The sequence below is a fragment of the Sinohyriopsis cumingii genome, chromosome 12 (genome assembly GCF_028554795.1).
Source record: "Sinohyriopsis cumingii isolate HCF-2022 chromosome 12, ASM2855479v2, whole genome shotgun sequence".
Lineage (NCBI taxonomy): Eukaryota > Metazoa > Mollusca > Bivalvia > Unionida > Unionidae > Sinohyriopsis > Sinohyriopsis cumingii.
The window spans coordinates 78,383,826-78,398,106 of NC_142972.1; the positions used below are offsets into that span (position 1 = coordinate 78,383,826).

Genomic DNA, 14,281 nt, shown 5'->3' on the forward strand with positions numbered 1-14,281 from the left:
GGAGTTAGAGATGCCAACATGTAAATCTCCTTATCATATGATTTCAGATACAAGAGCACAGCACACATGGACTATGTGCGAGGACTTTCCTGGTTTAGTGCTGACAAATTTTACACTTGTAGCTGGGACTCTAAAATGTTCTGCCATGATGTTGGCAGTGTAGTAAATGAATCGAGCCTTACCCCTGAAACCTTGAAAATGGAGATAAACGGTCACAAGGGGGGTGAAGATTTGACAGATAATTTCATGGATCAAAGTGTGTCACCCAAAAAACTACAAGAAAACAACATTAGTGAGAATGTAGAATAAACTGATACCTGGTGTTAGTGTTGCAATATAGAGCACATCAGCAGATGACTGTCATTATTAGGATTCAGTTGCATACTGGGCAGAGAAAACATGCATATCTTAGTTGCATTTACCAAATGTTAATAGTACGTGTCATTTTGGTCCTGGGGACCTTCATGCTACGCAAGTGGCATTTGATAATGTCTCAGTTGCATGCATTTATTGATCTAATCTTCAGAGGCCATGTCAATCTCAAAGTGTTTACAATTTTTTTTTTACAAGAAATTCAACCTTGATTTGAAACAGGATTTTTCTGTGAGATGGTATCGTGCACTTAATATCTTGATTTTTACATGTGTTTGTACCATATATACTTGCTTAAAAGTTGAGTCCAACTCCAAAAAAAAAATAGACCTTGTTCTAATGCCACCCAATGTGTCTCAAAATAAACTGCATAGATCAAGATCTGCAGTTGTATTATGCTATAGAAGATTTGGGTCTGCAGTTGTATTATGCTATAGAAGATTTGGGTCTGCAGTTGTATTATGCTATAGAAGATTTGGGTCTGCAGTTGGACTGGATTTGTAAGCAAGTATAGATGGTATTAGGAAAGGGTCATTATCAGTTCCCCATATAGAATTGTCAGCAAATGTTATGCTGCCAGCTATTTTGGTTTAAATTAATATTTTTTGCAGATATCAACTAGATCTAATTGCAGTAGAGTATGGTTTAGTATTATTTTCAAGCAAACATTAGTGACAAATGAGAGCTTTTCTTTTGCATCAAAAGTTTGTTAAAGACTGTGTTTAAGTTTTCATTTTAATATATAGAGATGCTGCCAGGCAGCATGATTGATGTTTTCTCCCCCAAAAGAATTGAGAATCGTGCAACTTTTAAAAACCAAATGAGCAAAAAGATCATGCAAATGGTTCCCATGATTTGTCAAGTCCATTGGGGAAGGATCATTTTGTCACATTCAAAATTAAGGTTGATTACAACGTCTTTTTGTCTTTTGTCCATGATCTCATTTGATCTTGTACTTATGGGGATTATTCTTTGCATATAAACACCTTTGTGATTGAGATTTGCTATCGTGTTGCAATTTTTTTTTGTGGATTTCCATTTTAATAGCATACTGATCCATTGAACAGCTATTAAGGCAGTTGTTCCCAGCCCCCAGTTTGTGTCCCAAATCAGGGTTATTTCATTCTGGGAGGTCATGGATAATCACCAAGAATTCTTTTTTAAGGATGGCAGAACTTCTCAAAAGAATGTAAATGGGTTTGTGAGTTTATGAAAAACAATTTGTTACAGGTTGCAGCCCCAAAAATGGTTGGGAACCACTGCATTAAGAAATATACAAAGCTTACCAGTTGTGTCAGTAAACAAAGATAACTGATATTGTAGGAATTTGGGAGACAGAAAGATTATTTGCCCAAACTATGGTCTGATGGTTTGTCACTCATGAAATATTATGCAGAAAGCAATGGGTCAGAAATAACTAGCATCTCATCACTTAGATCTTGCAACAAAATGTAGTCTTTGGAGAGAAAAAAAAGTAACCTTGGAACAACATGCATGAATTGTAATAAATTATATTCGAATGTCCTGAAGACCAGTTCAGAAATTGATTACTACTGGCCAAAATTGCAGAAGTTCTGCTCTGGGAAACAGGCAGCAATCAAAGATAGTACTTAACTCATTCAGCCCCAGCACTGTTATCAGTATCACTGCTGCTATGCCCCAGCAGCACTAAGCTGTGTCTAGCTACATGTGCCCCAGAGAGTTTTTACCTGTTTGGAAAATTTTTTAAACATCATGCACATGCATTCATTCTTACCTTAATTTTTCTTATATCCATTAAAAATCCATGAAATGTTCACCAATTATTCCAAATGAATTTGTCTACACAGTGATGTCTTTTTCTTCCTATTTGTCCAAGTCTTTCACAACTTATTAATTATTTGCAAAATTATGTGCAGCATTTTTAGAAATACCATGTCATCAGCCTTTAATTTCATTGAAATAAACCAGAAAAATTTAATCTGTGATATGGTTTGAAACATTTTGCACATAAATTTACTTGGCATTTGTTGGTTCAGATCCAACTTTGTTCAGTGTATACATTTTGCAGGTTTTTTTCTTTGGCATGACCACTGGCCAGTGTTGACCTTGCTGAAGCGAGGGTTGAACTTCTCCTGCTCTTTTCCTTTTACCTACAAATCCTCTAAGTAGTTCATATGCAAGATTCATTCTAAACTCCAAATCGGTTCTAGCTCTTTCCCTGTTGTTTTTGGTGATGATATTCAATACCGCCACCATTTCAAGGACTTTCTACCAGTGCTGTAAGTTGCTCGCATTTGATCCGCATGATCTACTCCATTCATGTACATGTTGTACAGTTTGACTGGGAGTGGACATAGAATATCCTTGATGGAACCATCTTTCTGCTTCTGGCTAATAGATGTGGCCTCACCATCACAGTTGGTACACAGTATAGTGATATTCTTGTCACACCAAACTGTAACTCTCATGTCTCCTTTCTGTTTAATTATGCTTTTGGCCCTGCTCCTTTAGCTTTACTTTTTGTAATCCAGATGGAAGACCCTTTCGATTTGATCAAACTGTTCTGCAGCCATACGTACCTTTTTGTCAAAGCTGAAGAAATAGGTCTGGTGAGGTTATAAAAAAAACCTGTCAGTGTAGACATGGTGTCCAAGACAAAGGAAAGGTTCCATCAAGTCAAGAACAACCCTATATCCAAGATTCAATTCTGGATTGTCGTCAGTCCATCCAGTATAGTCCTGTAAGTCCCCAACATATCCATTATGAGGATCTGCTCGAACCCATACTTTGATGCTTCTCTTGGTCAGTTTTAAAGGCACGTACTGCATAAAGCCCAGTCCTGAAAATCCAATCACTGCTTCATCTTTGGACACCTCACAATGTGGGTTGTATTCTCTAGTGCATGTGTTGCGAATACGCTCCAATATTGGTTGAATGTGGGCCAGTTTGTTGTGACCAGGTGTTCATCGAGGTGGGTTGTTGCTGGTGTCAGTCACATGAAAATATTTCTGTAGATTTTCGAATCTTGTACGACTAAATTTCAGTTCAACGCAGGAAGGATGGAAAAGTTTGTCCTTGTACCAATACATATCTTGGGCTGGTGCTGGAAGGACTCCCATAACAACATGAGCCTGAATCGGAGCTTTTATCTTGTCTGGTGTTGTTGGATGCCACGTTTTGTTTGGTTGTTGTTGTGGGGTTTAACGTCATTTTTCAGCACACAATAGGCTATGCATGGTGCCAGTATTAATGGTGGAGGAAGAACCCAGGAAGAACCACCGACCCACTAGAGGCTACTGGCAAGCTTTCTCACATACCCACATTGGCCGAATCCTAGACTTGAACCCATGCAGACAGAGGTGAGATAGCGGTGATCCGTAGTGCGTTTTGTTTGGTAATACCAAGATGTATTTCTGGGCATATGCATTGGTTTCGTCTGCAATGTCGGAGTAGAGTTCTCTGGAAATAACAAATAAAAAAAATAGATTTTTCATGTTCATTGTAACTCCTGGATTTGGTCCACTAAAATCATCTATTTGGACAGGCCAGAGATGATCACTCCAATCTGCTAGATCCACAAGAACTCTCATCATTGCTATCAGCATCCTCTTCTGATGACGATTCAGTCTCAGAAACTTATATGTGCAAATCTAAATCTCGCAAATTATCCAACTGCTAAACATATCTTTCATCTGCTTGCTAAATATTTTCGAGATCAAACCCAAGAAACTCCTAATTTTCACTCTCATTGTCATAAAAAATCACTGTTACGTCCGCCAGTGAAACTGCTCTCAATTAGTAAACCTTGGGTACTGAACAATTCAAATTTGCACAAAGGAAAGTAAAATCATTTCTGATTGGTTTAATATTAGTCTGATTCTTGGAGAGAGAAAAAAACATTTGTAACCAATCAGAGACGTTGTATCTAACACACATTCACCATGACTGGAGAAGGATCAGCCACTGAATGCAGTAAACCATGACTACATGTGGGATCAGCCATTGAATGCAGAAACTGGATCACGCGTACAGACAGGATCTGGGCTGAATAAGTTAAGCTGGTGTCTATACAAATACATGTGGGTCCAATAATAGGCAGCCATCAAAGATAGTACTTAAACTGATGACTACACAAATATAAGTGGGTCCAATAAATGTTTTTCTGTTTGCAAAGGCTTTAAAAAATGGAATGATACGAAACAGGAATATTTACCAGCTGAGTAAAATGAATTAGGTATGCAGGTACCATATATCAGCTGTCAGTCACCTTTGTTTCCCCTTACCCCTTTCCTATCCATGATTCCACCCATGTAGAGGTGGAAAAAGTAAGAGATTTTCTGGCAGCATCTCTGCATATATTTTCCAAACCCTTTGATAGATTATTAACATATCTGGCATGAATCATTACAAAGCTGAAACAATTCATTCTATGACATTTGCGCTGACCCTTTTGACCTTTGAGTTGATATCAAAGAAAATTTGCATTCACAATTTAGTGAAAGTTCTTCATTTGCTAATATTTTCTAAACCTCATTATAGATTCTAATCTTGTTTGGCTTAAATCATTACAAAGCTGAGACAATTCATTATCTGATATGTTCCTGTGGCCTTGGACTTTGGTCATGGACAGTTGTGTTAAGGTTTTGGTTAAAGTTTCTATTTTGCTTATATTTCTGCTCCTGATGCATTTTTTCATACTTGTGATGCATGTTTATGAGACTGACAGTTCATACTCTGACATGTATGCTTGCCCCTTTGACACTTGACCTAGGGTCAAGGTGCCATTAATAAAAATTTGGTATTGCTGTGTTCATTAAACATTTTTCATTTGCTAATAATTACTAAACTCCTTGAGTGGCCCCGAGTGGTCTAAAGCGCTCACTGTTCCGGATCACTGCCATCTCACCTCTGTCTGCGTGTGTTTGAGTCCAAGGCTCGGCTAGCATGGGTACGTGGGAAAGCCTGCCAGTAGCTTCTTGTGGGTCGGTGGTTCTTCCCTGGGTTTTCCAGGGTTCTTCCTCCACCTGTTATACTGGCCGCCATGTATAGCCTGTCTTGTGCTGAAAAATGGCATTAAACCCTACAACTACAACAACAACAACTAAACTCCTTGATTGATTTTCATCATCATTCGCTTGGATCATTTTGAACTTATGACTATTCATACTCTAACACACTTACCTCAAGGTTGCTTTCACAGAAAATATGTTGCAGTTTTAGTTTAAGTTTTTTTCATTTGCTTATATTTACTAAACCGGTCAGTGGATTTCCTTCATACATAAGATGATGCATCATCATTCGATGATATTCTTGCCCAATATTTTGACCTTTAATTCAAGGTCACATTTTACAGGTCATGCAGTGCTTTGATAGTGGACTCTACATGCAGATATTATATGTTCTTTTAAATTATATAGTTCATTTTTATTGCAGGCAAAAAGTAATATGTTGCCCATTTGGCTATGAATTTATGTGCATGTCTTGCGTATTTGTCCAGATTTGAGTGTTTCAGGATTGTCAGTATCTGTATTTCAGGGTTTTCAGAAATGTTGGTCATGAATAGGAATATATAAAAACTTGGAAATCGCATTAAAATAGTTTTCAGTCAGCAAGGAACTGTCATTCTGTATTATTTCATTATGTGATTTAGGTGACAGATGATTTTAAAAGACAGTTGCATAAATTAGCCTAAGGCTGGCCCTGGCTGCCTGGCATAGTATTGGGAATAGTTCTTCTAATCTGCAAAGTTCCACATTTTCTGGAAGGTACTGCAACTTTTGCTGGTGGGACTCGTATTTTTACCAAAATGGGAGTCCTTGACTCCTTGTTTTAAAATCTTAGCAAGACCTCTGAGTTGTTGCCTCATATATAAAATATGTGTTGTACGAATTTGCTGTTACAGTAATTCAAACTAGAGCTTTTAGACAAAAGCAATGAAGATTGAGATCTTCAAAAACTTTCTCTCCTTTCCTTTCTGTTTGTTTAATTCAGTAATAGCACCCAGAGAAGACAGAAAAATCTCAGATAAATAGTAAAAGATTCCATACATTGCACATTTGACAAAAGTAAGTGGCTACCACATCCAGTTTTCCTGTATACCTCAAGACTGTTTTATTCCAAGTTTTTGAGTTGTGATGAACCTAAACCAAGAATCACATTGACTCCAGCAGACATGAGTAAAACCTATTATAATGTCACTAAAAATGAACAGCTGTTGTTGTGGGTTTAACTCCATTTTCCAGCACATGATAGACTATACATGGCAGCTAGTATAACTGGTGGAGGAAGAACCATTAAAAACCCCAGTAAGATCCACCGACCCATGGGTAGCTACTGGCAAGGTTTCTCACGTAGCCTGAGCACAAGAATCAAATCCATGCTGACAGAAATGAGATGACAGTGATCATTTAAGGCAAGCACTTTAGATCACTCAGTCACTGAGTGCCCCCTAATATACAGCTGACTTGAACGAAGTATATTTCCTTGACCACTTTTAAATTTGTTGATACAAATATACTTTTAAGAAAGAATAGGATACAAGAAATCTTTGTTTTGTTAATAAAATAGTTCCAAGTACACCTACACTGAAATAATTTAGTTTTGTTACCTAATACAAATCTATAGATTTACGAGTCCTGTTAAATTGTGGTCATTGAACTTGCTCTTCATATGCTAACACTAGATTCATGATTTGGAATAATCTGGATGCTCAAAACAAAGTAAGAAAACAGAATGTTTTGCTCAAAAAATGTAAAGAAAATTAACATTAGTCATATATATATATATGTGTATATATATATATATATATATATATATATATATATATATATATATATATATATATATATATATATATATATATATATATATATATAGACACACACACATGGTCAGATAGTATTCATTTATTATACCTTAACTTTGCAGTAATTCCAAATACATTACTTACCCAGTCAGCTGTGTGACATGGTAATGTGAAGCAGTTAACTTAATGTGTACTGGGTGCTGCGACCGAGTGGCCTTGTTTGTACAGATCTTTTTTCTAATATAAGGGGCCATCCATTTGGTACGTACGCATGGAGGGTAGGGGGTATCCCAAATGCTTATGCTTTCGTGGGGGGGTGGATTTACTGATAATGTATGTACACATGGGAAATGGGGGTGAAACCTCAATAATTTGTCTAATATGTAACCTGTTTGACTTGGTTCAGGGAGCATTTGAATTTAAGTGGACACTATACTAACTTTTTAAAGTTATGCAGCTTATTTCTTCGATACAGCCAGACATTCAATGTTGGTGGACTGTTTTATTAAACATGTTAATATTATTAATTTTTTTATTGTTTCTATGTGGATTAAATATAGGCCAATCTATAGAATTTGGGAGGGGGTCAAGCATATGTATGCAGTTGGGGGTGTGTATAAATAAAGTATGTATGTGTACTGGGGGAGGTCAAGCTTTGCCAGATTTTTGTGTGCATACAAAATGGATGGCCCCTAAGCTGATATGGCAGTCACCATTGCTTCATTTTCACCATTTACAAACTATGCATGCAATGTAGCCAATCAGATTGTATCATATATGCTAAGGAAGCATTGCTGATGTGCCATTAACAACCAATCAGATTGAAAGGGAGAATATTCCAATTTCTCGCTTGTTATTCAATGTTATCATCAAGCCCACCTGTGCAGATGTTTCACATAGCAACCGTTTTTGCATCCGTGTGTGTGTGTGATTAAATCCGTATCTGCACACCCCGTATTATGGTGAATGGCAAGTTTTATTGTTGTTGTTGTTCTAGGGTTTAACGCCATTTTTCAGCACAAGATAGGCCATATATGGCGGCCAGTATAACTGGTGGAGGAAGAACCCTGGAAAACCCAGGAAAAAACCACCGACCCACGAGAAGCTAATGGCAAGTTTTAAATTTCATTAATGTTTTTTCATGCTTACTACCATATATATATTCAGTTATAAGTTGAGTCTAACAGACAACAATGTATGTGCCAGCAGATCGGGGTCTCTGTTGTTTGCTGTACTGATTACTGCTAACAAACTGCATAGACCAAGATCTGCCAGTGCCTTAGGTGATAGCAGATCTGGGTCTGTGCAGTTGGGTTCAGCGTAACAAACAAGTATATATGGTAAACAAAAGGCAACCTCGATAAAAGGGAGTATAAACACATCCATAAATTCAGGTGCCTTTTACTGTTATTTACACATGTATAAATTTAGGTGCCTTTTACTGTTATTTACACATGTATAAATTCAGTTGCCTTTTACTGTTATTTACACATGTATAAATTCAGTTTAAGTTACTGCTATTACATATTTATAAATTCAGTTCACATTACTTTGGAGATAGATAGGAGTTGCTAGGACCACACAGCAGTTTGGCAGAAAAACCTGCTGGAACTCTCTCCACAGATAGGAAACCAGGGCTCCCAGGTGTAGGAGGGGCAGCAGTCCACACTGCATTGAAATGTACTGACTGAGGGTTTTCACTTTGGCTTTTGCAAACCTAATCTCATTTATAATTTTGCCAATATTGCCTATTGATTGGCCTCGTGTTTGAACACACTCTGGATATATTGCCACAATTATCCACTTACAACAAGATAAAGGCAACTTGTGCCTAAGAAAATTTCACAACCTAGTATAAGATGATATTAAGCAACTAAGGCATACCACAGATATTGACAGCCCGATTATAGGTAACTGGACAAATATTTGATATGTTATTGTGTGGCATATTAATGGTTATATTTTACCCTGGGCTTTCATTATGACCCCTTAAAGCCCCATTCAGCTGAAAACTGGATGGCCCTGAAAAAATCCTGATTGGCATACTGCTGAAGGGGCTGAGAGAATCACAATAACCAAATCAAGAACACAAAAGACTACTGTAAGCCAACATCATTGGTACATTTTGTGGATAAACACTATAGTATAGAATATATATAGTTCACAAAAGGCTACTGTAAACCAACATCATTGGTACATTTTGTGGATAAATACTAGAGTATAGAATATGTATAGTTCACAAAAGGCTACTGTAAACCAACATCATTGGACATTTTGTGGATAAACACTAGAGTATACATCATACACAAAAAAATAAAACCACACAGTAGGAAAATTCACAAATCGGAAATATTTCAGTCAGATATATGACTCAGTTTTTTGTGTTGTTTGGGACAGCCCCACTGGAAACAGGCAAATGGGCTTTGATTGGACCAATAAAATGAGGTGGCATCCATCTGGCAGAGGCGGTTGAACAAGTGTATGGATGGCAGCAGTCATGGCACCTTTCTTCCTGTGGCTTGCTGGGGTGGCACTCAGTTAAAGGAGCTGTAAATATCTTAAAGGTGATAAACAACTATGATCCAAATACAAACTTTTTACAAATCTGTTATTCAGTTCAAATTACTGCTATTTATACATGTATAAATTCACTTCACTATGCACTTTACTGCTATTTACACATTTATTTAAACCTAGTATACTTTACTGCTATTTAAACATGTAGAATTTACATAAGTACACATTATTGCTATTCACACGTGTATAAACTTTGTTCACATTAATGCTATTTGCACATGTTTAATTTACACAAACTAGACATTACTGCCAGATATACATGGATAAATTCAGTTCACATTACTATTTACACATGTATAATTTACACCAACTCCACAATAGTGCTATATACATGTGTATAATTTCAGTTCACATCACTGCTATTTAAACATGTAGAATTTACAACTACACATTACTGATATTAACACAAGTAGAGTTTAAACCAACCACACATCACTAATATTTACACGTAGAACTTATACCAACGACACATTACTGAGATCCACATGTAGAATTTATACCAACTGCACATTAGTGATATTTATGCATTTATAATTTACGCCAGCTATGGATCACTGCTATTTACACATGTAGAATTTACACCATCTATGCATCACTGCTGTTTACACGTGTAGAATCTACACACAGCAAGGCTCAGATATGCAGGAGCTGCAGTTGATATGTTGGTGGAGTATCGCATATGTAATTCAAGATCACATTGTCAATACCTCCCTTTGGCTGTACTGTCTCGAATTCCTTGGTGTATTTGGGGGGGGGGGGACTTGGCTCCATTTTATTCTGTTGAAATTGATGTGCAAAAATCAAAACACCAAATCAGATCCTCATGATGGAAATCACAATGACAAATCAGGATCTAAGGTTTTTTTTATAATTCATGTCAACAGTGTAGATGCCGCCATTGTATATCATGTGATGGCAGCTTTGGGTTTTCACAGTTTGTAATTGGTCGCATGTTATTTGTTGCTAAATACAGTATTCTAGGAATCTCCATTAGGGCTGCAGCAAACTATTGATAAAACAAATTGATTTTTATGTGTGTGAGTACTATTATAAATACATTCTATTGTAGATAAGACAACTTAGTCCCAAAAGTCTTAATAGATCATGTATGGTTGTAAGATTGCACTTAGCTTTTGACATACCCATTTATCTTTTTGATAGACAATTACAAATACAGGACATAACTGGACCAAAATTCCATATTTTTAAGGACTATTTTGTGCTCATTGGACATGAATTTGCGGCATGGGTGCCAAGGTAAAATAATGTAAAATGTCATTATTATTCATCTTCGTGTTTTTATGCACGTGTACATCAGTTTGTTTATCTTGTTTTTTGTGTCTTATTCAACTTGTATAATATACGAATAATTACAGTAGCCATATAAATTATAACAGATACCGATCAGTGAATAAGGAGTACTTTTAAAGTCAGACTATTTTTCATTAAATAACTGTAAAACAACATAAATTTTACATTTTTTTAATAGCCTATTAGGGACACATTTCCATTTGACTAATAAAGAATATGTTGTTAAAATCAGTGTATTACAATGCTTGTTACAGGCTGATACAAATAGATGGGGAGTTATATTTACACACAATTAAAAGTTTAAAATGAAAACTTTGAAATTCTGGGTTTTCCGACTATATATTTAAATTAGAAAGGCTTGACTTGCACATGAATAAACACACTTTTAGTATTTTTAAAAAAGTATCTCTGGTCTTTTACGTATGATAAAGCCATAATATACAGCCTATATCGTATCAAACATAATTATTTTCCTCAATAAAACCATAGCTACAATAGGTTTGAAGAGAATTAGTGTCAAGTATTTCTTCACAAAATCGGATTAGACTTAATGGGTATGTAAATCAACAACTTTTTTCTTCTTCATTTTTAAGCTTTTTTCAATGTTCAAGTTAGCAACAAGTGTCTGAATCAACAGGTTTTGCCAAATTTGCATTGTGCTATACTATTCATGTTGCCTATGTGTGGTCGACGCAGATCGGTCAATCGTGTCAATTGCCAGTTTGCTGAAGGGACACTTGCCTAAGCAGTATCAGACAAGTCATTATAACAGAAAGTCCACTGCAGTGGCCTTGTGGTTAGAGCATCCACCTCAGCTGTGGGAGATCACAGGTTTGAACCCCAGCTGAGTCATACCAACAACTAATAAAAATAATAGCTGCCTTGCTAGGTGCTCAGCATCAAGAGGTTTGTGTTAGGACTCATCAGCCTGGTGTCATGATAATGTGACTTGGTGGAACAACGTGCTCCGTGTCTGTGGCATGATGCTCCTGTGCTAGACATCACTATAAACTGCCACATTGCAGACATCGTAGTGAAATGACTTAAAAGTTTTTTAAAACTACATTAAAAATCCAAATCACACAGACGCACACAAACATTGTAACAGGTACTTCTTTGTTCCAGGTTGTCAAAGTAGGTCAGTTGGCAGATTGTCAGACTCACAATCAAAGGTCATAAGTTTAATTCCCTTTTAGGGTGGAATCAGTCAGCAGCTTTGGTGTAACTTTTGGAGGGGAATTTAGCTTCCATTTCCTTGACATGATCTACTGTACATACTCAGTTACAAGTCCAAGACTCGGATTCGTAATTGCATAATGTGTCGGCAGTTCTGGGTTTATGCAGTTTCTTAGGAGTAATCAGTATAACGACCAACACAGACCCTGATCTGCCAGCACATTATGCAGTTTTGTTTGCAGTTAGAATCAACTTATTTGTATATGTAACGTGCATTGCAAGTACCAGATAAAACCAAGCAGCTGTCAACATTGTTAAAGTGAAAATCACTGTAGTCATCTAGGTGCATTTACTCAAATTAGATATTAATTGTTGTTGTAAAATTTAATACTAAGATAGTTTAACCAAAGACTGTTCAATCATGACTATTTAATGCTCAGCATCTTAAGTTTGGTCAAAAACTCCAGAGACAAAGATTGTTGATTGCTGTGTACTTTCAAAATGGTGGCCAAGCACTTAACTGGGCCCACAAAAGAAAATATATGGGTCTCTCAAAGCAAATGACAGGTTTGTACCATTTTTTAAATTTATTAGATATGTAGCTTTCATTGAGTCATAGCAGCATGCGACATTCAATTCAGTTCGTACTGGATGACACCTTTAGTCCACTTATTTTGCCAGATATATGTATCACTGTGTGTATATAATGACCTCACAAAGAAATTTTAATGTATGAGTATTATTATAATCCCTATTTAAAAGTGTGTGCAATCAAATTCTAAATATATAAACCAATTACTGAAATAGTACTTGACATCTGTGTGACTTGTAGTCTAGTCTACCTCATGAAGAAAAGTGCAGTATACTCAAGTTTTTTCGTTGTTGCTTAAAATTGTGCAGTTTAGTGACTACCCTGTTCGATTTTATTTTGTCTGTTGTACATGATAACAAGCAGATTTATATTGTTTCTTGAAATTCAAAAACGAAATGCTCTTCTATCGCCTAAACTTGATAAATTTTGGATATTCTCTAGCTTGTTTGATAACTAAGTCCATGACTTTCCACTGTCTAGATTTCCAAAACTAGGACATTTCTCTCTTTACATTACCAATATCTAGATCTTCCTTGACCTTTAGGCCCCATCTCCAATACAGAATTAGAACTAGTTTACAAATTTTACCGATAAGTTCACGAGTCAGATGAGCAATAAAGATGTGGGCAGCAGAGACCTTGAAGTGCTTTTAAAATACAACATATTTAGATAACAAAGTTGAGGCTTTACACAAAACCATGGCATATAGCACAGATAGACATCAGGCTTTACACAAAACCTTGGCACATAGGACAGATAGACATCAGGCTTTACACAAAACCATGGCACATAGGACAGATAGACATCAGGCTTTACACAAAGCCATGGCACACAGGACAGATAGACATCAGGCTTTACACAAAACCATGGCACATAGGACAGATAGACATCAGGCTTTACACAAAACCTTGGCACATAGGACAGATAGACATCAGGCTTTACACAAAACCATGGCATATAGCACAGATAGACATCAGGCTTTACACAAAACCATGGCAAATAGGACAGATAGACATCAGGCTTTACACAAAACCATGGCACATAGGACAGATAGACATCAGGCTTTACACAAAACCATGGCATATAGCACAGATAGACATCAGGCTTTACACAAAACCATGGCACATAGGACATAGGCCTCAGGCTTTACACAAAACCATGGCAAATAGGACAGACATCAGGCTTTACACAAAACCATGGCACATAGGACAGATAGACATCAGGCTTTACACGAAACCATGGCATATAGCACAGATAGACATCAGGCTTTACACAAAACCATGGCACATAGGACATAGGCCTCAGGCTTTACACAAAACCATGGCAAATAGGACAGATAGACATCAGGCTTTACACAAAACCATGGCACATAGGACAGATAGACATCAGGCTTTACACAAAACCATGGCACATAGGACAGATAGACATCAGGCTTTACACAAAGCCATGGCACACAGGACAGATAG

At 36.7% G+C, this 14,281-nt stretch overlaps 1 protein-coding gene across 1 annotated transcript in view; it reads left to right on the plus strand.

Annotated features, from left to right (window-relative positions):
- The window catches only part of LOC149786793 (methylosome protein WDR77-like), a 71,232-nt gene extending 65,262 nt beyond the window's left edge, over positions 1 to 5,970 (plus strand). The window contains exon 9 of the mRNA XM_089977295.1: positions 48 to 5,970. Coding sequence (XP_089833421.1) covers positions 48 to 309 — 262 coding nt within the window. The 3' untranslated portion in view covers positions 310 to 5,970. The remainder of the gene's footprint in view (positions 1 to 47) is intronic.
- Positions 5,971 to 14,281: the final 8,311 nt, after the last annotated feature.